The sequence below is a fragment of the Temnothorax americanus genome, unplaced genomic scaffold (assembly GCF_048541705.1).
Source record: "Temnothorax americanus isolate GAGA-0224 unplaced genomic scaffold, ASM4854170v1 Scaffold45, whole genome shotgun sequence".
NCBI lineage: Eukaryota > Metazoa > Arthropoda > Insecta > Hymenoptera > Formicidae > Temnothorax > Temnothorax americanus.
The window spans coordinates 270,962-295,413 of record NW_027509602.1 but is presented as its reverse complement, the minus strand read 5'-3'; the positions used below and the strand labels follow the sequence as shown (position 1 = coordinate 295,413).

General features: G+C 34.1%; 2 protein-coding genes across 12 annotated transcripts in view; one reads left to right on the top strand and one right to left on the bottom strand.

The window, feature by feature from the left end:
- Cask (peripheral plasma membrane protein CASK) overlaps nt 1-24,452 on the top strand; it is a 184,829-nt gene that overhangs the window by 1,286 nt on the left and 159,091 nt on the right. For 8 of the 11 annotated variants that reach the window (XM_077416805.1, XM_077416801.1, XM_077416803.1 and 5 more), the window contains exons 2-6: nt 12,461-12,573; nt 15,318-15,423; nt 16,454-16,531; nt 18,310-18,485; nt 23,760-23,846. In XM_077416805.1, coding sequence (XP_077272931.1) covers nt 12,461-12,573; nt 15,318-15,423; nt 16,454-16,531; nt 18,310-18,485; nt 23,760-23,846 — 560 coding nt within the window. Of the gene's footprint in view, nt 1-12,460; nt 12,574-15,317; nt 15,424-16,453; nt 16,532-18,309; nt 18,486-22,543; nt 22,616-23,759; nt 23,847-24,452 lie in introns of all 11 variants that reach the window. The other 3 variants (XM_077416810.1, XM_077416812.1, XM_077416804.1) reach the window with 2 other exon arrangements.
- LOC143903312 (salivary endonuclease-like) lies at nt 4,089-7,506 on the bottom strand. Its single transcript, XM_077416818.1, has 3 exons — nt 6,975-7,506; nt 6,398-6,881; nt 4,089-6,067 (listed from the first exon to the last, which is right to left on the bottom strand). Exons 1-3 carry the CDS (start codon nt 7,075-7,077, stop codon nt 5,398-5,400), a joined length of 1,257 nt encoding a protein of 418 aa, XP_077272944.1. The 5' UTR covers nt 7,078-7,506; the 3' UTR covers nt 4,089-5,397.

The following is a 24,452-nucleotide window of genomic DNA, read 5'->3' as shown; positions in this document are numbered from 1 at the left end:
TTGTATGTACGTCGGTGTGACACACGGGAGCACGGGACGAGGAGCGAGTAGGAGAAAGATGAGATGCGAGAATTAGAGTTTCCGCGTGCTTCCAGTTTCCACCTTCTCGTCGAATTCCGTCCAGTAACTCGACCCGCCACGCGTGCTTTACGGAGCGAATAAAATTTTATATCATTTTCCTGCTCGTTCCTCGTTCCCATATCACGGGGCAAATTAATTCATATACACTTTGCCTATAATTTCTTGCGAGTCGACACACTTGGTTGAGAATGATATTTCGTTAAATAACAATGGAATTCGTGAACAATTTATGCTCCTTATCGCGACGTAAAACCTTATCTGAATCGAGCCGTTTGTGGAATGAATTCCTGAATTCTATAAGAGAGATGGGAATCAAATGTTTTTCTAAATTGATGTAATATGGATGTTTGTTTCAATAAGGTTTCGACGTTTCGTGCGATGTCTCTCTCAAAATAAATGGTTTACTTGGCATATTGGCAACAGCCCATTTGTCTATCAGATTTATCTGTCGATAAATCATTTATCTGGACTTTTACGTGTTCAAGCTAGACTTTATCAATTTGTTCGGAAGGCAAGATTATTGCCTAACTCCGAAAAAAATATGCAGAAGTGTTGAAACGTGCCTTTTCATCGAGCTTTTCATAAAAAATGTAACAAGAAAAGTAAATAATCGAGAAATGAAACAATTAAGAAACCAAATAAAACTATTTAGAATTTGAACGAAAAGGTCTTGAGGTAAATCTTGGTTTTTATCAAATTAATTATGATAGTTATCGCATAGTTATAAATGTTGCATCGTTCCTGTTTATATATATCCTATATAAGAATCTGTCTTAAAAAAGAAATTCACGAAGAAGTTATAATCTGGATTAATATAAAGAAAATGTAATAGGAAAAGTATATGTACCATAATTTTAGAAGAATTTTTACTCATTTATGAAAATTTTTCTGAACATTTATAATGAATCAAATATAAATAAATTATTTATTATTTTAACCGATTTATATCGATATTGAGAAAAAATGAAATTTTTTTTTAAATATAAAAATACAAAATGACTATACTAACATACGAAACAACTGAACCGCGAAAAAATGTATTTCTTATCGATGAACGAAAATTTAATTAAAACCGAATCTTCTACATAACGTACGCTTGGTTTTCGTGCTGCTATGTTAGCGACGATCGATTTCGCCAAAACGGTTTATTTAATCTGCTGAAAGACTATAGCTTGAAAAGCAGAGATTGCTGTCACGGAAACGCAATTTCGTTTGTATCGGAAGCCAATACTTGATTTATCATTCAATTGGCTAACCTTCGTGCCAAAATAATATACGTCACCAGCTCTTTCTGCGACTAAAATATACCTGTCACAAAGGCGTAGGCTATTCGACGATCATCAACTTATGACTCAGATTTATTCTCTCCCTGTCCAAACTATTTATAGCTTGGACTTGCAATTATCATGCTATAAACGATACGCTACACGTTATTAGCTCGCATACTTTTTTATTCGCACGTCTCTCTCAGATACCTTTCTTTTTCATATATTTATTTCATAATTCTTCGAAATCGACAGGTTTTAAGTACATTAATCGGATATATTATAAATACATGTATAAATAAATACAATTATGCAAATTAACCGTTGACACGCCTTGAAATTATGCATGGTTTTCATAAATTATTCAACATTTGAAAGATGACGTGAAATATAAGTATCACACCTTCTTTTGAAAGAAGAATATTTATATGTGTTGCAATTTAATACATTTAAAGAGGAAAGAATTATATGTACGTCGTTTAAACGTGCACACACATATATATACTTATATTTTGTCAGAATTGTGAAGTTTTTTTGCCATAGATTTTAGTACTCTTATCAGTAAGATAGATAATGTAATGTAGAATGTATCATGTCGAATTTGTATATATGATAAATTTAATGTATATTATCTTTTAAGTGCTAACAATATGTACCACTTTAAATTCTATCCTAGTATAACCAAATAGATTTTCTCGTGAACTGAGAAATAACGTGTTATTTATAGATTTTTGTGTGTCGGCACGCACTATTCGTAATATTGTTGCTGAAAGCTATTTATTAAAATACACTCAATCACCCAATATCATCAAATAATATTAATTGATCCAAACTTGAAATATCGATGAATTTACATCAAAATATCACATTCTGTCTTCATTATATGCGCATTGAGGATGCCAAGCTCGCTGATTAAACTATGTTTACAAATCGATCGATCAATAGAAAATACAATAAAGTACAATAATTTTTTAATATCGCCTAGGAAAATATCTATTTTTTGACGTTATTATGGTTCGCGAGCATTAGTTAATTTACGTTATGTCGAACAAGTAGGAAATTATTCAACTACATATAACATCAATTTTTTGCTATTTTCAATTGTGTAATTAAGTAGAAACGCTTTGTCGCGTAACAATTGGTGCAGAAATATTTCAATATGGGGACAGTTTGAAGAGATCATATTTTGCACACACATGTTGTATATATGCCCACATGTGGATCCCGTCAATTAAATTCAGCATGAGGTATATCAAGAAGTGGCACATTCTTCGTTCGTTACAGTTAATTGAATTCGCACAGTCGGCGCTCTTTTCTCTGCGTCAATTGAACTTAAATGGCGTACGCTACAGTTCGCACAAACGGTTCTTTTAAAGTCGTTCCTTTCAATCGACTCTGCTAAGGGTTTTGTTCCGTATTTAAGATATTACGAAGTAACACGAACGTAACGACACACAACGGCGCTTTTTACTCACTATATATATTATATTTTATTTCGTAGCCGTCGAATTTCCTCTAAAAGTTCTCAACTTTGTAACTCTTTTGTAATTGAGTTTTCAATCAGCTAAATAATTATTTAGTGTGCTTTAATTTTTTCGTTATATAGACGACTCCGTAAACGACTGTGTATATACAACGTTTAATTTATCCTTCATGTTGCAGCCGCTATTAAGCTTTGCAATTCAGTTTCTAAAGTATATACGAATCATGAGAATGATACTTTATTAAGAGGAAAAATGAAGATAAAATTATTACTAACATTGTGCACATTTGTTTGTGGATGCTATCAGTTAATAAATCAGGATCAGTTGTATCGGAAGCTATTGTGGAAATGGAAACGGAGTTATATTGAACAGGAGCCCTCGACGCTTTTATACCTCGGCGCTCTATCGCTGGAGAGCGAAAGCATCACCGAGAAATCCTTAGTATGCTTCGACGATTTTAAATCTCGATACGGACACGTACAAGGCGAGATACGAGGCGGCGTGTTCTGCTTTTACGATTCACGCCCTACTTTTTGTCTCGCAAACTCCCACACGGAAGACCCTATACATATACGCGTGTTCGCATTTCGCATTTTTTAAAAGACAGGATAAACTTTTACCCCTGAAATTTGTTCTTGAACTTAATTACGCGTTCGCGTTTTTATGGCATTCCTTTTTGGCTATAACGGATCAAATGCTCTATATGGAAATTTAAATTACATAAACGGCAAACCTTACTTAATCTCGCGGTTGATGAAAGTGGCAATAGATGTTCTATCTGCGGTGAGATCAATCTTATTCGGTATATGTTTTAAAAAATATATTGGATGAATACGGAAATTTTTTGCAGAGATTTAAAATAAACGAGAATTTATATATATATATATATATATATATATATATATATATATTAATTCATTTGCTGCACACACATTCGGTATTTTACTTTCATATATTTTATGTTTAAAAACGTTTACCTTTATTCAGCGTTGAAATATTGTGTTTTACTTTAATGTGCATAATAGAATTTATCGGCATATACAAACGGGTCGTGCGACGCACTTCAAATTTAATTTTTTTTATTTTGAAGAGTACATTGGATTCTTTTTCTGTTGTAAAAATATTGGATATTTAAATTAGAATTTAACATTTTCATTATCGTAACTCTGTTTCGAGATTTAATTTTGAAATTTAATAATCAAAGACGATTTTTTATTTAATACATTATTTATTGACATTATTTATTGAGATACCGTAAAGACATTATGAGATTAGAGCAGTTTGCTGTGATTATTAATAAATTATTAGTTTTAGTAATGTACACATATACCTATAGATATATAAATCCATGAAGTATAAAATAAAAATTATGAAATAGAAATAAATAATATATGAAACATATGTGAAACGGTTTTCTACAAATATTTTCGATTGTATATTCAACATATATTTCGGAAATAACGTAATATTTTAATAATATTTGGCGATAAATATTTACGGGGAAGCTTTTTCTCTTATTCAAACGTATGTGCTATTCGCGTTTCTTTGTCTGCAAACACGTGCTATATTTTTTTCTGCGAAGGACAAGTCTCCGTGCAAAATCGTGTCGTAGATAATCGCTTCAAATTTTTATCCTTTCGAAGTAAATTCTATTTTATGTCTTGAAGATAAAGCTTAGCTTGTCTGGAATTTACACATAATTTCTTAACACCTGATATGGTGTTACATGTCGACACACGACTCTAATTCTTGCTTTAAAGCATGATAATAATTTTTTAGAGTTATTTATATCGATAAAAAGTTACCCTCGCGTCGCTAATTTTCGTCCATGTGACACTGTAATAACTTATTTGTTTTCAAACTATTATTCTGGTGTATTTTAAAATTTAGTCAACTAATATGTGGGTCACCGCGTTCAAGTATAGTTTATTTTGTCAGCTTTCCTATTAAACTAAATTAATATTAGATGTTAGTACATTTTTAGCCAATATAATATTAAGTACATCTCAATATTTCTTAATATTTTTTGGTAAATATATTGCCATTTTACGATTATAAAAAAAATATTGCAATAACGAATAAATATAAAATTCGATAAATACACGATTAATATATTTTATGCAAATACTTATGTATAAGTGCATTTGAAAGTATATTATTCAATAAGTTTGTTAACATTTATATTCACTATTACGAACGCATGGACTTCCTGTTATCGACACCTCGCTTGTATCGAAGATAAAGTATCTGCTTAGTATGTTCAGTGAAGTATCGTCTCACACTTTGACTTTATAGAGATGTCCCGATTAGACACTTGTACCAGATATCACTTTATCTATACCGTATATATATAATACAATATTGCAATATGTCCGTTTCTATTGGCAGTTTATATATTTTTTTATTTATATTATTTTTTTGACGGATCCATATATATAATGAAAAGTAATTCAAAATATAAATGTATAAAAATCTAGAAGTATAAAAGTGGATTTATCGCGATTATCAATATTTTTTTCGCAACGTGCGATACGTATACAAGGACGGAACTAAGTGATTCGCTCGTGTCACATTAGAATGCCGATCACATCGAGTGGCGGCACAACAGGCACCGCCTTACGCAGTTCAGCGACGCTGCAGGCGTAAGAGATACCAAGTTTAATATTGCGCGATCTCCAGTTTAGCCACTTGATCTTCTCGCTGATATCGGTGCAGAGGTACGCGTCGTCTGCGGGCAATCTGATAAACGGATCGTTGAGACCCACAAACGCTGTACCCCGCTTGCTCAATGGATCGTAGATGACTTTCCAATAGAACTTGGGCGCCGACATGACCGCGCCGTCGGTGTGCAGATATACGGGTTGCTGCTTGCCGCGAATGTCCTCCATGGTCATCTGACCGTGCACCCCCGTGTAAACGTCGAGGTCCAAACGACGGCTGGCGGCGAAGCGTCTGACGCTGAGCTCCAGAGAATTCCAATTACCGCCGTTAAAGGTTTGCCATTGAGGCGCGGTGTTCAAGTACCAAAAGGTCGACCTGTGCTGGGCGCCGTAGACGAAGTCCGCTTTGGCCGCCATATGTCCGCGGGAGAGAAACTGCACCGACTTCTTCAATCGTTCCTCAGCCAACTTGGTCGAATTCAGGATTCTGGCGAGCGTATCTAATTGGGTTTCGAATCTGTACAGATAGTCTACGTCTATCCCGGAGTAAAAATTTCCCGCTAGGAACTTGCCCGGTCTAAAACATGCAATCAACCGCCGTATGTGTAAACGATGCGCCTTAGCGTTTTATTGGCGATAGTATTTAAAAGGTATTTTTAAAGATTACGCATTAAAAAGGTATATCGTTATCAACTATTCTAATAATAAATGGACGATTTATCTGATTATCAAAAGATTAATATATTGATAAATATAGTTATTGATATATTAAATAAAATTCTATACTCAATTTGTTAAAACTTTTTAAAGAGTTTAATATTGAACAATTATTTCATCCAAAAATCTAACAGAAAAGAAAAGATTATGATGAAATGAAGAATCTATATCAATTATTAACAGATCTCACCTGGGATAGCTCCTTTGATAGCTTCCGATCATTTTCGTCATCTTGAACTTCGTGTAGTACGTTGTATATGTCTTCTCGTCGCGGCACAATTCAATAGTGCGGATGAAGGTGCCGCTCACGTTGAAGCCGATCTCGATGGGGCTGTGTCTGCCGAGACAAGGTGGCGAGCTCGTGTACTTAGCATGGTGCTCGGGGTGAGATTTGCAAACTAGAGACGAGAAATACTGGCGAACGCCATTCACGTCAAACACCTTACCTCCTATGCAAACTGCCTCGACCTCGTTGCCCCAAGTTCGGTTTTTGAGGTAGTTATCTTTGCCTGGGCATGCCAGATAAATGGAGCCACCGGCGAATATTCTCAGTGTCCCATTATCGTTATCCGGGTACCAGATGGTCGCACGCTTGCCATCCCGTTTCAAGAGCAACGGTTGAGGTTCCATAAGATCGCCGACTTTGTACTGTGTGGAGATCGTACAGCCAGCATCTGAGAATCGTTATTCGTGATAGCATAACTTGTAAAGCGATTTTCGCGAACGTTTAACAGATAATAGCATCGTGAGATAAACAGATGGTTTACCGGGATTAATCGGGTTTGCAATTGTCCAAGTGATGTAACACGCAAGAAACGGAATAACCACCAACATGATTAAGCTGGAACGTTTGCACGTGATCAACAACATAGCGCGCTTGTTCTTCCTTATTTTATACTCGTTGATTGACGTAGATTCCCATGATATACATCCGTGAGAGATAACAAAATGTCGATTTGACTATCAGTAGCCTGTAAGATAATGTCACTTACAAATCTCGTCGATCGTTTCAGTTCAACGAAGACACTTCTGAGATGTGGACGTCAGATAAATCTGGCGCGTAATTTTTCAGATTCAAATCAGTTGCACACGGATAAAAAGAAGCGTGGAATTCGTGTTAATTTAAGTAGAATTTATTTACGTAATGAAACAATGCGCGCGTTTGTGCAACGATATTGTCTTCTTCTTTTCATATCTGGTTTCATATCTGGAGATATTTAAATTACAGAAGTTGTGAGAGACAAAGAAAGAAAAATTTAAAACAAAAAAGCAGTCTACTACCTGACCATTAGTGTTTTTGTAATTGTTGGTAATATCAGCATTTATATTATTAAACAAACAACATTTTTGAACAATTGAAATTTAAAGTAATAATTACTATGTAGTTAAAAGTGTTTTGCTAAAATGTGCTTTTCAAAATTAGAATATAATAATGTGAAAAGTATGGGAATTGACTACCATAGTTCTTATTGTGTAGAAAGCGATATCATATTACAGTCATTGTATGTGATGGAAAGATAACGAAAAGAAATGAGGGATATACGATATAAATCGCTCTAATGTAAAAGAAACAAAAATTACTTTTTTATAAACTTGTGTAAACTTATTTTTCCAAAGGTTCGGTATTCAGCATTATATTTTTGCAAGTGACAAGTCTCTGGTGTTGAGCATAAGTCTTATTATTACAAAATCTCCATGCAATAAGCGACTCATACTCATAATGGTAATATACAGAGAGGAGATGTAATATCAGCGCGACGGCGCGGCTTAAGTTTAACAGAGCCGTCAAGGGAAACGAGTAACTTGCGCATTTATATACTGCGTTTCGGTTAGCCGTAACATATGTGATCTGTACGTGTTGATAAGAGTATAACTACAGGGAAATTGCGTGTACTACGGTGTACAAAAGCGACTAAATTGTTCTGATGAGCAGGGCTGTCGACGTAAAAGGGAGTATTTCAGCCAGGTTGAACGAGCCTTTCTTGAATATCGCGAACGCCTCTGTTCTGGAAACGTTATTTATTCCTGGACTTTCACTAACAATCCCATTTAGCGGTTGCAATTTCCCATCCCTCCCTTTACCCTAGTCAGGCGTACCCATTACGTCTACGTGCCTCTAATACCGCGGAAACGAATGAGGTATAGAGATGGAATGTTAATGTCGGGGCAGACGTATCTTGATGATGTAATCAGGCATCGAATGCAGTATCTGTATTCGTAAACAAGTGTCCGACATCCAATTATGGTAGATCTGAAATTCCCCGAAGAGCATCCCGAATAAAGAGCTTCGATCCGATTCGCGCAACCGAATCTTTGGAAATCTATATATCAATGCTCGCAACTTATCTGAAATAAAAGATACCATACAAAAATGGTCATTACATATGATTACAAAATAGATAATGGAATTATCTATACAAAGGCAAATGGCAAACTTATCAATCTGATGTATATATAAAATATAAAAGCATGGATACAAAAATCTTATTAATATACATTTATTTTTAGAAACAAATTTAATATACATATATTGAAAATGTAAAGGAAAATGTTGATGCGACATATCATTATTATCTTCGATATTTTATTTTACAAAAAACGGATCTTTAATCGCGCAACAAATAATTTTCTCCACGTTAATGAGCTGTTGGATGATAAATCAACAATTTGAACGCAGCATGTTCTAATCAATGACAAGTTATGTTCAGTTAAGTTATGGCCTCGGGGCGAGCAGCATGCTATCCTAGCGGATTTAACTAAAATTTCAAACAGCTTGAGCGTATACAGCGATCGGTTGTCGTAATTACCGTTTTGGAAAGCAGAATTCTGCATGAAACTTGAGCGTTTGTATTAGCAATGTTCTCCCTTCAACGTAACTTGTTAACAGAAGGTCAAAGTTCAATTACATCAGATTCGAAGTCTAATTTACAATGGCCAGAAGGTTAAATGGAGCTGTATTTGACGACGGTGAGAACTCTGGTATATACTAATAATCTGTATCTTTATAAATGAAATTTTATTCACGTACATGATATCGAATTAAGGTGGTATCTTAATGAAATACTTAATGAAATGGCAATGGACAAGTCAATCCGCCATTATTTTATTATACAAGTTGTCAAAAGAATGATTTGAGAATATAAAATCATCTGGTATAAATCATCTAAATATATAGTAGGGTAAAAACCATATTGGGGGGGGGGGGTGTAAGTCAAATTTTTTAAAATACATATATTGAGTCGTGTGCAATGTGTGCATATATGCAATTTATATATTGTATATGGAGTGCATCTATGCACACGAGTCAATATTTAAAAAAATTTGACTTACACCACTTTTACCTCTTCATATAAAGAAGTAGAAAAAAGAAGTCTTGCATGTGTAATCTTTTCCAAGCGGAAAATTGATTTTGAATGTAGGTCACGGTGATGTTTGACCTCTTCTGGAAACTGACGCGAGAAGTCAATAGCTTTCCATAAAAGGCGGATTACGCTTTCGTGCGAATTGCTTTATGAAGGCCTTAAGGCACTCAAGAGGCCGTCTTGCAAGAGAGCTTTTAACTACGAAAAACGAGGGATGATGTATTTAGTAACTTGTTCGCGAGTACAGCGGAGATGACGGCCTGTGTACGTGACGGCAGAGGATTTACACAGACACGCTTTTAAAAGATTGCTTTACGTTCTTCAATTTATGTTCAGACTGTATCGAAAAATACGCTAAATTAAATGCTTTTTAAATGCACAATATAATTGCATGGCAATTTCAGAATGCAATATTTATGTGACAAATTTATATTTTTATTTTATCTGGCGTTAAAAATAGTGTTATATGATAATAGCTGAATATAATTATTTAATTTTTATGATTTTATATGGAAATTTTATAAATCTTTTAGTTTTTGCTCTTATATGTACATTATTGCTATACTCCGTTCAACGAGAGATTGAGAGTAGATCGGACGAAAACTCGTCTGTCTCGCGCAGGTCTCTGCCCACAGAACGTCTATTTACATGTACGATACGCTACACTCTGGGATTTTACTCGCATTTTGCCCGTTTATGCGCAAAATTACTCTCAATCTCTCGTTGAACGGAGTATACATTAAATACTTAAAAGGATAACACAAATGTGTTTCAACATAGGTAACACATTCATATTATTGATTGAACAGATGATTTCAATGATACAGTAATTTATTTTTAGTTTGAAATAACATCATAATTATCCGTTAAATTATTTTATTGGTATTTAATTTATGATATCTTTATTAAATGCCTTTGTTATTATATGTTACAATTCGTTATTGCGATAAATAGATGCAGAAAGAATAAGATACAGAGAGAGAGAAATATTTAAAATATTTACACAATAATATTAATAGAAAAGTTAATATTAATAATTTAATTTTTAATAATAATAAAATAATTTTCCAAGATGGAAAATTATCTTGCTGTTTTAATTTTAAAGAATTGTGAAATTAAAAAAATGGTATAATTACATTTTACGAGTAAATCGCCAGTCGTAAAATATTGTAGATTATTGAAAATAACCGCTTGTTTATATTGATCGAGTAATAATAAAAATAGTGTAGTTTTTTGAATAGCGTAGTTTTTCGAAACAAGAATACAAAAAGTAAAAGATAATGTTTGACAATAAAAAAGAAATTGAAAGCGCAGCGTTTCGTTATAAAGAAAATGCATCTTGCGAGCATAAATAAAATGCAAACAAGATTCTGTGTGATTTATATTTGTTATTAGAGTATATATGTTAAAAATGTGATGATCCACTATATTACTGTGCAAACCGCAAGGACCAGATGGTTGCGTGAAACGCTCTATACGCACGACATTCTCCATTGTGGGTTTTCACGAATTTCATGAATGCATGCGTGGTTATCATTCGATAGATAACCGAGACCGCTATATCGTGTTTAACCCTTAAGTACAGGCCCGATCATATGACCTACTCATGTGCACATGCATAGACGCCCGTCTCACACAAATTACTTTCTTTATACGATACCATCTAGGGGTATACGACATTAATATCTTAGAGAAATTTAGTCTATCAATAACCATTCGTGTGTATGTGCGTGTGTGTGTGTTGCTGTATGTATATGATTTAAAAATAAGCATATAGACATTTTAAATATAAACGCATAAGATATTTCGTTCTTTTTGTTTCTAACTAAGAATTGATATTGGATATTTCTATTTCAAGATATTGGCATTTATCTCGATATTTATTTATTTATGTATATAATGTCCATATGAAACCATGAAAAGCAATAAATCGGCGAATGCAAAGATAGCGGTTGTCTGCTAATTTTTTTAACGATATACGTAGCTGCCCACGCTTTTAAGAAATAACTATACTTTGTTTGGAACAATAATATCGATTATTTATAAGGTAAATAAGCACAGTGGATTTTAAAATATAAAATAATTGAATTTAGCAAAGAAAATTTGCATATATCTTTATTATAATTTCTATAGAAATATCATCTTTTTATATCAAAATTATTTGCTTACGTTAAAATTATTTCCAAAACGTTTTATCTTTTTTCTGATCTAAATAGATAAGATTTCAAGGTTTTCAACGAACTATGACCTTTATTGATTACCTATATTGACATTTTTCTTTTCTTGATTTTCTTATATTTAATGTAAAAACTCTTGTAAAATTTGCATGTAGATATATCGTGTGGATGCAAAATTAGTATAGTAGGTATGCGTAAGAAAAATGGAGTCACAGCGCACGCGACATTTAAAAATGGCGTTAGGTCACCGGAAGGACGTAACCTTGGTCTATAAAGTGATATCAAAGAAATCTCAAGATATTATTTCCTTTAACACCGGAACTTCATTTTACAATGTTCTTAAACTTCAATTCGTTGAAAAATTTGTTAATTAACTTCAATAAATTAACGACGTATAAATTTCATATGATGTTAATTTTAATTGGTTTTGCAATTGTACTTTATAAACAAAAGAGTTTATTACAATTTAGTTGAAACAAACTATTCAAGAAAAGCCAAGTTTCCTTTAACTACGTACAGTATCGTGGTGAAAAATTAAAAGATGTAGAAAACTTTTTCGAATAAAATTTGTTACTCTTTTCAAGCCCATTTTGCAAATGTTAAATATTATGTAATATTTAATTGCTTACTAGTCATTTGACAACGTGCGTAATCCGTACTCGAGTAACTGCGAGCGCAATTATTATTGTTGACGTCTTACTCGCATTGTTGCAGAGGGCCGTTCAGCGTCGTACGAAAATGCATTCACCGTCATACCGGGCAGATTTTTGCCGTAAAAATCGTCGATGTGGCGAAGTTCACTTCTAGTCCTGGGCTCAGCACTGCTGGTGAGTATATACGAAAGATGATGTATTATATAGATACACACACTGAGAAGATACATAAGGAAATAGCCGGAGTTGTATCTTTCCGATTTCGATGAGTTCCTAACGTTTGAGCAGCTTAAGCTAAAAGGCACAGATATTTTTTTTTATATGTTACATAACGTACATTTAAACATCGAGTGATCAATTGAAGTTGATTGTATATATTTGATCGAATATCTCTGAATTTATAAAATATCGAATGGGATGCTGCTTTCGAGAAGCAAATAGATATTTTTGTGATGGATATTAAGAGGGCATGTTGAGATGTATGTTTTTCATAATTTACGATTATCTAATAAAGTTCTTTAATACTGTGTTTTGAAACATTTCTTTTATATAGCTTACAGTTCATAAAATTCAGACGGGAATAAATATATTAATTTAATTTTGACGGGCTGTTTCAATACTTTATTACGTAAACGGTATAAAACTTATGTCTCATATTTTGGACTGTTTTACATTCACAAGTTCATTGAAACAAGGGAGAGACCATTCCTATTGGTCTCCTTGTAATAAATACCTTCCCATTAATTTCCACCGTGTGTTCGAAACAAGGCCTATGTTTTCCTATTCGTCCACCTGACAACGTACGCTCCCCAATGCTGCGCGACTGACTAAACATGGATTCGAGTTGTGAACCGGCGAAAGGCCGTTGTGCAATTGAATATATGGAAAGGCGGACTATTGTCGCCGCCGCGCACATTTTTCGGGGATTTAATCCGAACGTACCAGCCGACAGGTCCAGATGAAATATACGCAGGAGAGCGCATTGTTTCAAAACCGTTTTTCTCTAATAAAGTGCCTTTCTTCCGGAAATGAGAGTAATATTTAATTTTTGCCGATAGCATGGCATGAAACTAACGAATCAGTTGTGAACGTACTATAAGAGCTTATTAGAAAATAGGCGATAGCTGAATAGAAAAAACTGATTTTGAAACGACACTCTTCATACAATCTCTAAACTCCCCATAGGGTTTCTGCCATAAGTCAGAAAAAAGAGAGAATTGCTTCTATATACCAGGAACATCTCCCATAAGTGCGCATCGTAATACGTGTATATATAGAGAAACAGATGTTCATTCGTGGTACCATATGGAATCTCTTTGGTATTATATGGAATCCCACATGGAAATATCCGGAAACATATGCGAACAGAGTATAATGTCTCGTTTCTATTCGCGAAACATAACTATATGTATGCAGCAAAGATATTCATTTCGCTAGATGTTGTAAAATATTAGTTTTCTTGTTTACCTTTCGTTTTTTTCCTCTCTCTTCTTTATGATTTCTTTTTTCTTGTCATTTCCAATATACAAGTTATTTATCTAATTGTATTTATAAGAATTTGTATCATGCACATAAGTTATTATCTCTTAATTTTCAACACGGTTTTTTTTATTTAAAAAGAAAAGTAGACAAAGTAGACATTAAAATTATTTAACGTTATATATATTTTACTGAAATATATTTGACAATAAGAATAATACGTTAAAATTTTTTAATTAAAAAATTAATCGTATTGCTGATCTAATTTGCAAATGGAAAACAAAATCATATTCCTGTAAAGTTCAAGCAAAGTTTACATTAACAAGATTTTAATTTTGCTCTCAATTAACTTTGCAAAGATATTTAATTATAAAGTTGTAAAATAGCATGTATAATTTGTGATAAGTTTTGTCGCGAAAGTTAATATTGTAGCTTATATTAGTCGAAGAATTTGTTAATGAAAGATGCAGCGATAACTTTCGCTACTCTTCATACCTATATGTCCTATATTNNAATNTTAAAAATTATCACACATTATTTTATAAGCTTACGTAGATTATTAATAGTGATGTAAATATTAATGTTAAATTTTGATGTCTTTGTTTAAAACTATTGCAATTAGTTCCTGGTATTTCTCTGTGCAGATGCAATTTTTTTTTAACACAACTGAAAAATATGAGCTATTCCGTTATATTACAGTCGATTTTCGTAGTTTTGTTTTTCGTAGCTTTGACTGCAGATTCCATTGCAGTTCAGTGCAGATACGGCATCTAAATTGACTTTAGTAAAAACTGGGAAACGAAGTTTTTTGTATCCTATTCAGATATAATATCTATAGTTTTATTTAACTGGAATACGCTTAAAATGATCTATTCTGATTTTACGGCAAATTATTTATTTTTTTATATATTGTTTTTTATATTGATTTTAGATATTGATTTTTATATAACTACATTGCAATAACAAATTTAAACTTCTGTGTTTATAATACTCACGATAATGAATTTTCTGCTAGATTAATAATTTTGTGCAATATTGAAATTTGAAACGTTAGTTATACAACACAACATGTATGTATTTTGCAAATAATTATCTTATAAGTTTTAATGGTTTTTTAAATATATGCTTCCTTACGCGCTTCAGTATCATCGCGAGTTATTATACTTTACACGTTCGTATTTTTATTCTTATATTTAACTCTCTACTTTTCTTTTATTTAAAAATTTTTTGACGTTGTGTTTCCTGCCGTAATTTTAAAATTTTTAATGTTTTTGTGAATGTACAAAAATTGCATTAAAAATCTAGTAAGGTAAAATTTATTCAAAGCAATTAGAATAATGTATATTATTCAGCGATTTTATTTCTCATTATGTATAACATTTTATGCGTATATAGAAGCCAGTTTGCTCTGCGTTAAATCCACATTTTGCATGTTTCAGATTTGAAACGAGAAGCCACAATATGTCATATGTTGAAACATCCACATATTGTCGAACTGTTGGAAACCTACAGCTCCGAGGGCATGTTATACATGGTATTCGAATAGTAAGTACGCATATAAACAAACATATTATATATTTTGATAAACATATCGTATTATTTGCCGCATCAACGTAATTTGACAGACATAATTGATAGAAATAAACGCATCCCAACAATTTATCTGTACAATGTTCAACATTTGTTCATCCATTTCTAGAGATAAGTTCAAACACAGTAATCTCTAGCTTCATAAGATTAAGACTGTAGAAAAATGCAGCATAAACTATTATAGTTGTATCCTTTCAATCGTGAACTTTTAACCGGCCTTTTTTTAGAAAAGCGATTTTTGAAACGGAAGGCGTCAATCTCTCTCGTCCTTTATATGCCAAGTCTATTTCTCCTATCTTCCTGGCGTAATTATTAGTTCAGGCTAATGAAACATTTTGCTCTATGAGATGGAAAACTATCACGTTTGTCGAAAATGAAAGACTCGGCAAAATAAATACGTGACATTTCCTTAACGACTCTATCTTTACTCGGGAAAGGCACGTTTTTCATTTAGTTGTTTGCTATCTATTATAACGTTTTACTATAGTTCGCTATAATTGGATACACACATCCGAGGTGCTCTCGAAATAATCTACGCTATTGGATAAGATATAGCTACGGTTTTTAATAGACTCGGTGCTCAAGGCGTTTTTAACGAGACTATTTAAATAATATGACACTCAACCACACGTCGTTATTTCCTTTAGTTTAATGCGCTGTTATTTTGTTTGCTATAAGAAATTCTTATCCAATGACAACATCATGGATTAATTATATATCCTTTAATTAATCAATAATTTTCTGTGAATTAACTGAGTATTATATGAATGTTATGCTCACATATTTGATTGATACATGCAGATAAATAATATACATGCAAATAAATGTCAAATTCAAATATTGTCAATGGTTAGTTTAAAAACTACTAGCAATGGACGGCTGAAACAAATAGGATATACCAGAACAAGAGAAATATTCAAATTAAAACAGATTCATTTACCGCATCACCGGATATTCCTGTTTCAATATTCCGTTTCGTTTTCAGTATGGACGGCTCTGATTTATGCTTCGAGGTCGTAAGACGAGCGACTGCTGGATTCGTATACAGCGAAGCAGTTGCTAGGTAAGAAAATTCATTATATCTATCATCGCGCAATGAGCACACCGCGCGAATATCACAAATCCACCGCAGACGGTACATCCATTTAAACTTTATCTGCTGAATGCTAAGACATCGTTTATATCGAATGCAGCATGATGCGCCAGCATCATGCCTCATGCCGCGTGAATGCACAACATTACGCCACGTTATTCTCTGTTAAACTTTCTAAAAACTCCAGTTAACAACGGGTGTATTAAATTTATCTTATATTAGAAGTGGATAACCAACATATTTTCTTAAGACAATTAAGATATGTACAGAATTCATATCAGAGAATTACAGATAATTATTCCTGATAAAATACAATTTTCGCGTCTATATTTTGTATGTGTGTGAAAGAGTTACTGTAATCTATTTATTAAATCTCGTTAAAGCGATGCGTATCAAGATGAGAGAAATTTGATAAATTAATTGTTCTCATCGAGTCGCTTGGAACTCAGAGTACTGAAACGTGTTTATCTTCTGTATGCTATACCTCGATATAATGCAAACGGATTCTCTCTCGAGAGAGTCTCCCCGGAGCGTAATAAATCCCTGTCTCGATAAATCCTTGACTGCGATCCATTAGATTCGCTGTACCCGTTTTTATCACGCCTGAAGTAGCAGTAGTCTTCACCTCGAAAAGAACCTGTTAAAACTCGTCACAAATATGTTTTATACCTTTGACACTACGAAGAATTATTAGATGAGATAAGTTAAGATACGATTAATATAATTTCAATGATATATATAAAAATTACAAAATAATGTTTGGTTTAAAAAAAGAAGACATTCAGAGTATATAATATACATTGCAAACGTTTGATCGACACGTAAATATACTTCAGAAAATACGCGTGCACTTGCAGGGAATCTCAGACATAAGTCTTTTTCAAATCTTTCCTTCTGTCATGAGAAACACGCTTTCTTGTTACTCCAATTCCTGAGCATCAAAGACACCTTATATTAATATCACATATCAGATGCACAAACGTTATGCGTTCACCTGCGTGTATTATATATGACGATGCATATGCAGAGATCGTGCCAAAGTCTTTGCGATTGATACGGTGAAAGTACAATGAACATATAGTACAGTAAATAACTGCATCGTTCTTGCTCTGTGCGGTATTCCAAATTTTGCATCATCTTCTGGCAGTACCCTATGCCATCGATATCTCGTTTTTATTTCAGACCGCATAGTTCCTTTTTTGCGTACTTTGTAAAAAATACATGATATAATGTCAAGAGCCAGGTAGCACGAGTTTTATATACTGCGTACGACTGTGCATGAAAAATATTACTCCAAAACGCATTTTATTAATTAAATGCAAGTAATATGATTATGGTTCTTCTGCTCTCGATGTCGTTTTATTTAATAATTTATAAACAGTTAAATAACATTATTAATATAGACTATCATTATATATTTTATACTTTTTTATAACAAACAAAATTCGGATTTGGATTTATATTATTTACTATACCCTGGCTTTTTATCGATCTGGATGGATTTTGCTAAAGCTTTGTGTCGTAAAATCATTACGTGAGTAACGAGCAGGCATGCCTTAATCGCTCTATTTCAATTCTCCGAAAGGACTTCGCCTTCTGTGTGTCGCGCGCAAATGCTTGTGTCCCGTGCGGCCTTCGCTATTGTTCTCTCGGCTGAGGGTGTACTTTCGTGACGTGTGGCTGTGGAGGGGGGGGTGGTGGTGTGGTGTAAGCGCCGGCACCTAAGAAAACTGCATTTTCTTTTACAGTCACTACATGCGACAAATCCTCGAAGCTTTGCGTTACTGCCATGAGAATGACATTATTCATCGTGACCTGAAGCCGCAGTGCGCCCTCTTGGCTGGCAAGGAAAATTCCGCCCCGGTGAAGCTGCGCGGTTTCGGCGTTGCCGTGCAACTTCCGACCTCACAGTCTAATGGCGTTGGTACGTTCATACCTTCTTCTAATTCACTTACGTTTTCTTTACGCGATCTATTTTACGTGGCATAGAGATTCACGTCGAAAGCCGCGCGACCTCAGCTCTGGGACGCCCGACTTCGCTTATTATTAATGATACTCTACTAACTTTCAACAGAGTTCTATATGTGTAACGCATACGACCATTGTCATATAAAAATAACTTCATTAATTTGAAAACTGGCACTAAGCCAGTATCCATTAAATATATGCACTTATTAAACTAAGTTAAAAAATCGGAAAATCCAAGAAAATTTATCGTGAATAGAATTTCAATATTAAACATTAATTTTAAAAATATTTAAATTTAACGTTTAAGATATTGAACGCAAGAAAAATAGTTACGACATTATAGCTTTGATAAAATAATTGTTAAGCTTCTAAGTTTTATAAATTAATTTTTTTCGTTTTTTACCTTTTTCCAAGAATATTAATTGTCACGTCAGGATTTAATTGGATTTAAAATGCTTGAAAACATTAATCTCATCTGAAAATCTCTCTCATTTCTGTATAAACATCAGATTTTTTACATTGAGTAAAATTCTCCAGATGCTTAAGAAGTTTTAGCATATTTTACGTTGTGTTAAACATTTCTTATTATTGGGTGGAATAACATGAGAGATAATAATATTATTACTGTCACAGTTGAAGGAAATCAATTACGCATTTTCGTGAAATTAATTGTAGTAAATTTTACGTGTATAAAATCGTCGAAGCGTAAAAAAGGAGAATTTACCTAGACTATGCAAATGCCCCGACCACTTCCATAGTTCATAGGCATAGTTCACGAGAGCTGACGTCGTGCCGCTTTTAGCGCGACAGCATTAAGATTACTAAATTTTTCATAATATTTTTAAGTGGTGTCGGCATTAGGCGAGAGGCGAAAATAGAGCAACAGCGATATTTAATATAGACGATGCAATAGGGAAACTACATCTCGAAGTATTTACGATATCGTTGTCCCATGATTAATAACTTTCATAGCAGTAATCCGATGGGAGCTTTTGTCCATAATGGAACGAAATATTATACTTAATGGAACTCTTTACAAATGACGCAAGTATATTAAACGTCACACGAATTCTGATATTTTATGAAAAAACGTGGATTGAAAAAAATAGTTTTTTTCCAAAGTTTCGCTGACATGGTCCTGGCCTGGCTCCGACATTACTTTTATATTTAGCAAAATGTGCGTTAATATAAAATCTATTTACGCGTAATTATACGCTTATTCTATTTACAAACTAGCTGAGAGGCACTATTCAATGCTTGTATATCTATATGTATATATCAAAGCTATTTATCGGTAAACAGTCGAAGCGAATTACGTCATTAGATACATTAATTATTTAAATTCTTTTAAAGCGTTAATTAAGTTAAGCTCATGCGTACGCACATATAAACTGAATTTTGCGTACCAAATTATTCGTCAGCTATAAACATGAAGACACATTCGGGATTATTTACTATTAAGCGGTTTAACAAATTATGTCGTCACGTATATTTGATGACTCATTTTATCAGAAAGACAATTTCTTTAGTTATATAAAAGAGAATAAATTTTTATTAAATATCTTTATGAAGTATATATCACGTTCTTTGTTGAACAAACTGTGTTATGTATTAAATTAAACATTACATATATACATGATTGTTGAATAATATTTTTAACTCAAGCAATTGCATTATGCACGGCATATATTTCAAATGATTAAGTTAGTGTTTTATAACGTACCGTTTATATGCATTTGACCTATTTCTCTTGTGGCGTTGTAGCGATCTCTCACATTAATTTTTTTTTTTTGAAGATTAATGGACCATAAAAGATCAAGGCTTACTACGGAAACAACGTTAGCCCGAAAATTCAATATTAGGTGACGCCGCGCCGTGTACAAAAAATTTGTTGATGCAGCATATTGTCGATTTTATTTTATTACGAGAAACGTGGTACATCTTTTAAAGTATTTAAAGTAATTTACGCTTCTGTGTTAATTAAGTGTTTTGTACGTTTATCATTTAAGAGGTTTAAATGTCTGAGAAAGCTATTTTTAAATCGCCGACCTGTTGACATTCAGCTGGATTCATTATGACTATAGTTCAAACGAATGTCGTATAGCTGTGCGGCCTCTTTTTTGCATATGGCATTATAAAGAAAAGGAATTTTTAAATATTCAGCGATGACTGATGAGCGCGTCTTCATACGAAATTATTGCCGTGGATGCATGTCGACGCATCTTTGGATCAAGGTGATTAAGTTCTCGTGGAATAAATTATGCCGTTTATCTTCTGAGAAAAATCTTTTTTACGATCTATTACGATCTATATGATATCATTTCCGATGAAGATATGGCTGTAATAACTCTTACACGACTCAGTGCGATAGTAATATTAACGAGTAACGGCAAAAAATCTACAAAAAGTGCATTGAATATTGCTATCTCAGAGTTTGTAATTTAAATTTTTATCTTTTTTTTATTCGTTTTTCTCTTTTTTTTCGTACCGATATAATGTGTTCCTGGCTCTCATCAAGCGTCATTTCAAAGACACTCGGTGTTTTTGTATCGTCTCTCTTTTGAATGTCCTAACTCTGCGATTATTGGCTGGCTTGGTCGATGATTGGCAAATTATATTCAAAAAATTTTCTCGGTGTTCGATGTGCACAATGCAACAGCTTTTACCGGATTTCTTCCCTACTGACAACCGTGATGCTCTCTTCTCTGATTAGCCGATTGGTGTCTGTGCATATTTTTTTTTTTACAATCTTTCGCTGCTTCAATATCGCATGGTTCCATTTGTAGATGCTCTTGTTGTTAGCGACACACACTCGTAGATATATAGATTGTACCGCTACCGTCTTGGACTAATTTTAGATTTCCTTTGCGTGATCAGCGCAATTATTGTTATCGTGTACGTCTTCGAGCGGTTTATTTCATCTGTAGCCATGCGATATTAAAGAAGCGTCTTCAATTATGAAGGAAATTATTTTTTGCTATCCCGCATAATTACGTTATGTTAACGTCGATAGTCGATATTGGAATTATCGAAACTTTTCACATTGTCGAAATTATAATAGCAATCGTGTTTTACGTCGCCGCGTTAAGAGCTGTTGATAGAACACACGTTATCCGTTGATCTCTTACTTTTGTTCTACGTGCTTTATACTTAATATTTAATCGAAATTATCTAATCGAAAATAGAAATGTTTAATAATAACATGCGGAAAAAAAAACAGAACAGAACAGAAAAGCACAACGGATGAGCGAATAATAATAAAATAATAGTATTTTCATTTATATTAAAAGAACTATTCCGAAGTATTGTCATAAAAACATAATAACGTTTGTCGCTAATCTAGTGTGACACTTATAACAACGTATACACTTTTATATACGACGAGGCGCGGGGTAGAAAGGTTTCCGCCGATCGATAATAGAATTTAATAGCGATAAGAACTTTTGGTTCGGCTATATAGGGTTTAATTATCTTCTCGTTCTGCTAAGACGTTACGATATTATACCAAGTCCAGATATTAATCTCCTCCAACTCCCACACGGCTGTCGTCCCTGCTTTTCCCAGTTTGAAACTAATTTGGCATTCTGAGAGTAGACCGACGGTGTTCCAAATACATAGGCCAGAGATTGACTGGAAAACCGTATCGTGTAAACTGGGACGCGCAACTTTTTCATATACCGAGTTTCGCAAACGAGAGACAGCGCTCGCCGCTGGGATTACGAGTCCGCCTTAAACAAAAAGTTTCCGACAGCGTGATTAAATACGCATAACGTTGCCGCGCGACGTCTCCCTCAACGCTCCATCATGCTTATTTTTCGCGAAGCTAAATGTTTCATTCAGAGAGTAACGGGGAAGAGAAAAAAAAAGACGCGAGTACCAATGCGTGCCAATTAGAGTTTTCACGTTTTTCCCCATTTTCATTACGAATTGCATTAGGCAGCAAAGAAAAAAAAAAATCAGGCGCGTTGCCTGATTACATTCTGATAACGTGAAATTTGGTTTGAATGAATACAGCGTGTTACACGACCGAGTATCGGCAGTGTCTGAGCCCAAAGGGGCAGCTCTACTTGAAGGCCGACAGCGAGGGTAAGCTTGATCTAACCTTTAATCATTACTTTCGCAGGAGCCTTGTCTCATCACGCCACATATATATATTACACGTATACACACTTATCCACACACATATTGTATTATGCTACATTCTCACCCATTCCGTGTACTCCTCTATCACTATCACTATCACCGTCACCATATCACGTCACTGTACTCTAGAAGCTGCCACCGCTTGCTTGCTTGCTTTACGAGTTCGAATAATCACTTTGACTTGGCTAACTCATTAATATATATGACTTGGCTAATATTTTACATATTAATATATTAAAAATAACATATTGTTTAATATATTAATATGTACATGCACATTTATTATTTATCTCGGATGTATCTGGTTTACAAATTTGTTGAATTTACTGGATGTCATTCTCGGATTGTATATAACACTTTTTATTAGATACAGCTTCGCTGATATTGTCTTTAGTGACTCTTCAGCAATACGTATATCTGAAGCGGAATTAACAACGTGAATGAGAATGAACATTTTAATTGTATTGAAAAAAAAAAAAAAAAAAATGATAATTGTTCATCTATAAGTGATACATTTTTCGCAATCATTCAAAAATTATCCGATAACACATGTTTTTCTAGGATGATCACCGCAAAATGTTTCGGCGGAAGTGTAGGTGATTAATCGAGATATCGTTGAAAAGATTTGTCGAACGTTTTATGTGAGATTACGAAACGAACGAATTAAAGCAAGCTAATTCGACACGGTCTTTAAACAGATTTTATACTAAACAGGATCATACGATAGGTTACTCTATATTTACTGTACAATACAAACAAAACGTCGCGGAGATGTATATGCCAAGCTCGACATTTTATATACCAATAGACGCACACACACACCACCAGAGAATTTTGTTGACTGAGATGAGTAAAGCCGACTCCTCAGGCTGATCGAAATAGCGCTTTGATCCGCGCGAGTTTGATTCCTTAAACAAAAGCAACGGCACCCAACAGCCCATAGGTCGGTCTTCCTTCTACGGATAACGGCGTTGACACGATAAAGAAGCATCTTATCCGTCCGTGAAACCGTCAGCAAGTCGCGCACAGCGCGATATTATCGTGACGATAACAATCCTTCTCCTTTCTCTCTGTGTTCTTTCGATAGGCCTGATCTCTTCGAGCTGCAATTTCCCTTTTGAGGACCTGACCGACGCCGAGGATTCGCTAGTGAGCGACACGGAGGACAATATCGGTATCCATATTGCCTGCCACATCTACGTAACGCCTGATGATTTACCACAGTCGGGGGTAGAAACGAGAAAGTATTCGCGTCTCTGCCTAAAAAGGGATAACTCCTTTTCGCGTTCTTGAACGTAGTTCTCGGCTCCTTGTACAACGCCACTGCGATCGTAAAATATTATTAAGAATTGTTTCCGACAAGGCCGCAGACATATACAGGATGTTCCGTATAACTTGCTCCAATCGTATAAATTTTAAAAGATATCGAGGATACGAAAGAAGTATTACATGTATGAGAGCATTTCGTTAAGAATCAAAGGGATGTTATACGTACGAATCCATTTCTTCCGAATGATCAGTTTTTATCCAACTTACCCTGCTATTGACATAACGATTGGTTTATTCGCCGCGGAGCATCCTGTACGTGAGAAAGAAAGAAATTCACGTGGCGAGTCCACGAGTCTGGCGAAATGATGATATATAGTAATATCTCAGCGGGAAATGGCTCCGAGTTCATTTTCGTGAGCGAAGCGCGCACATGAATGCGTATAGCATTTCGTAATTGTCGCGCGATCGATCAGCTTAGTTTCGTGATTACCCTCGTTTGAGGCATAGTGGC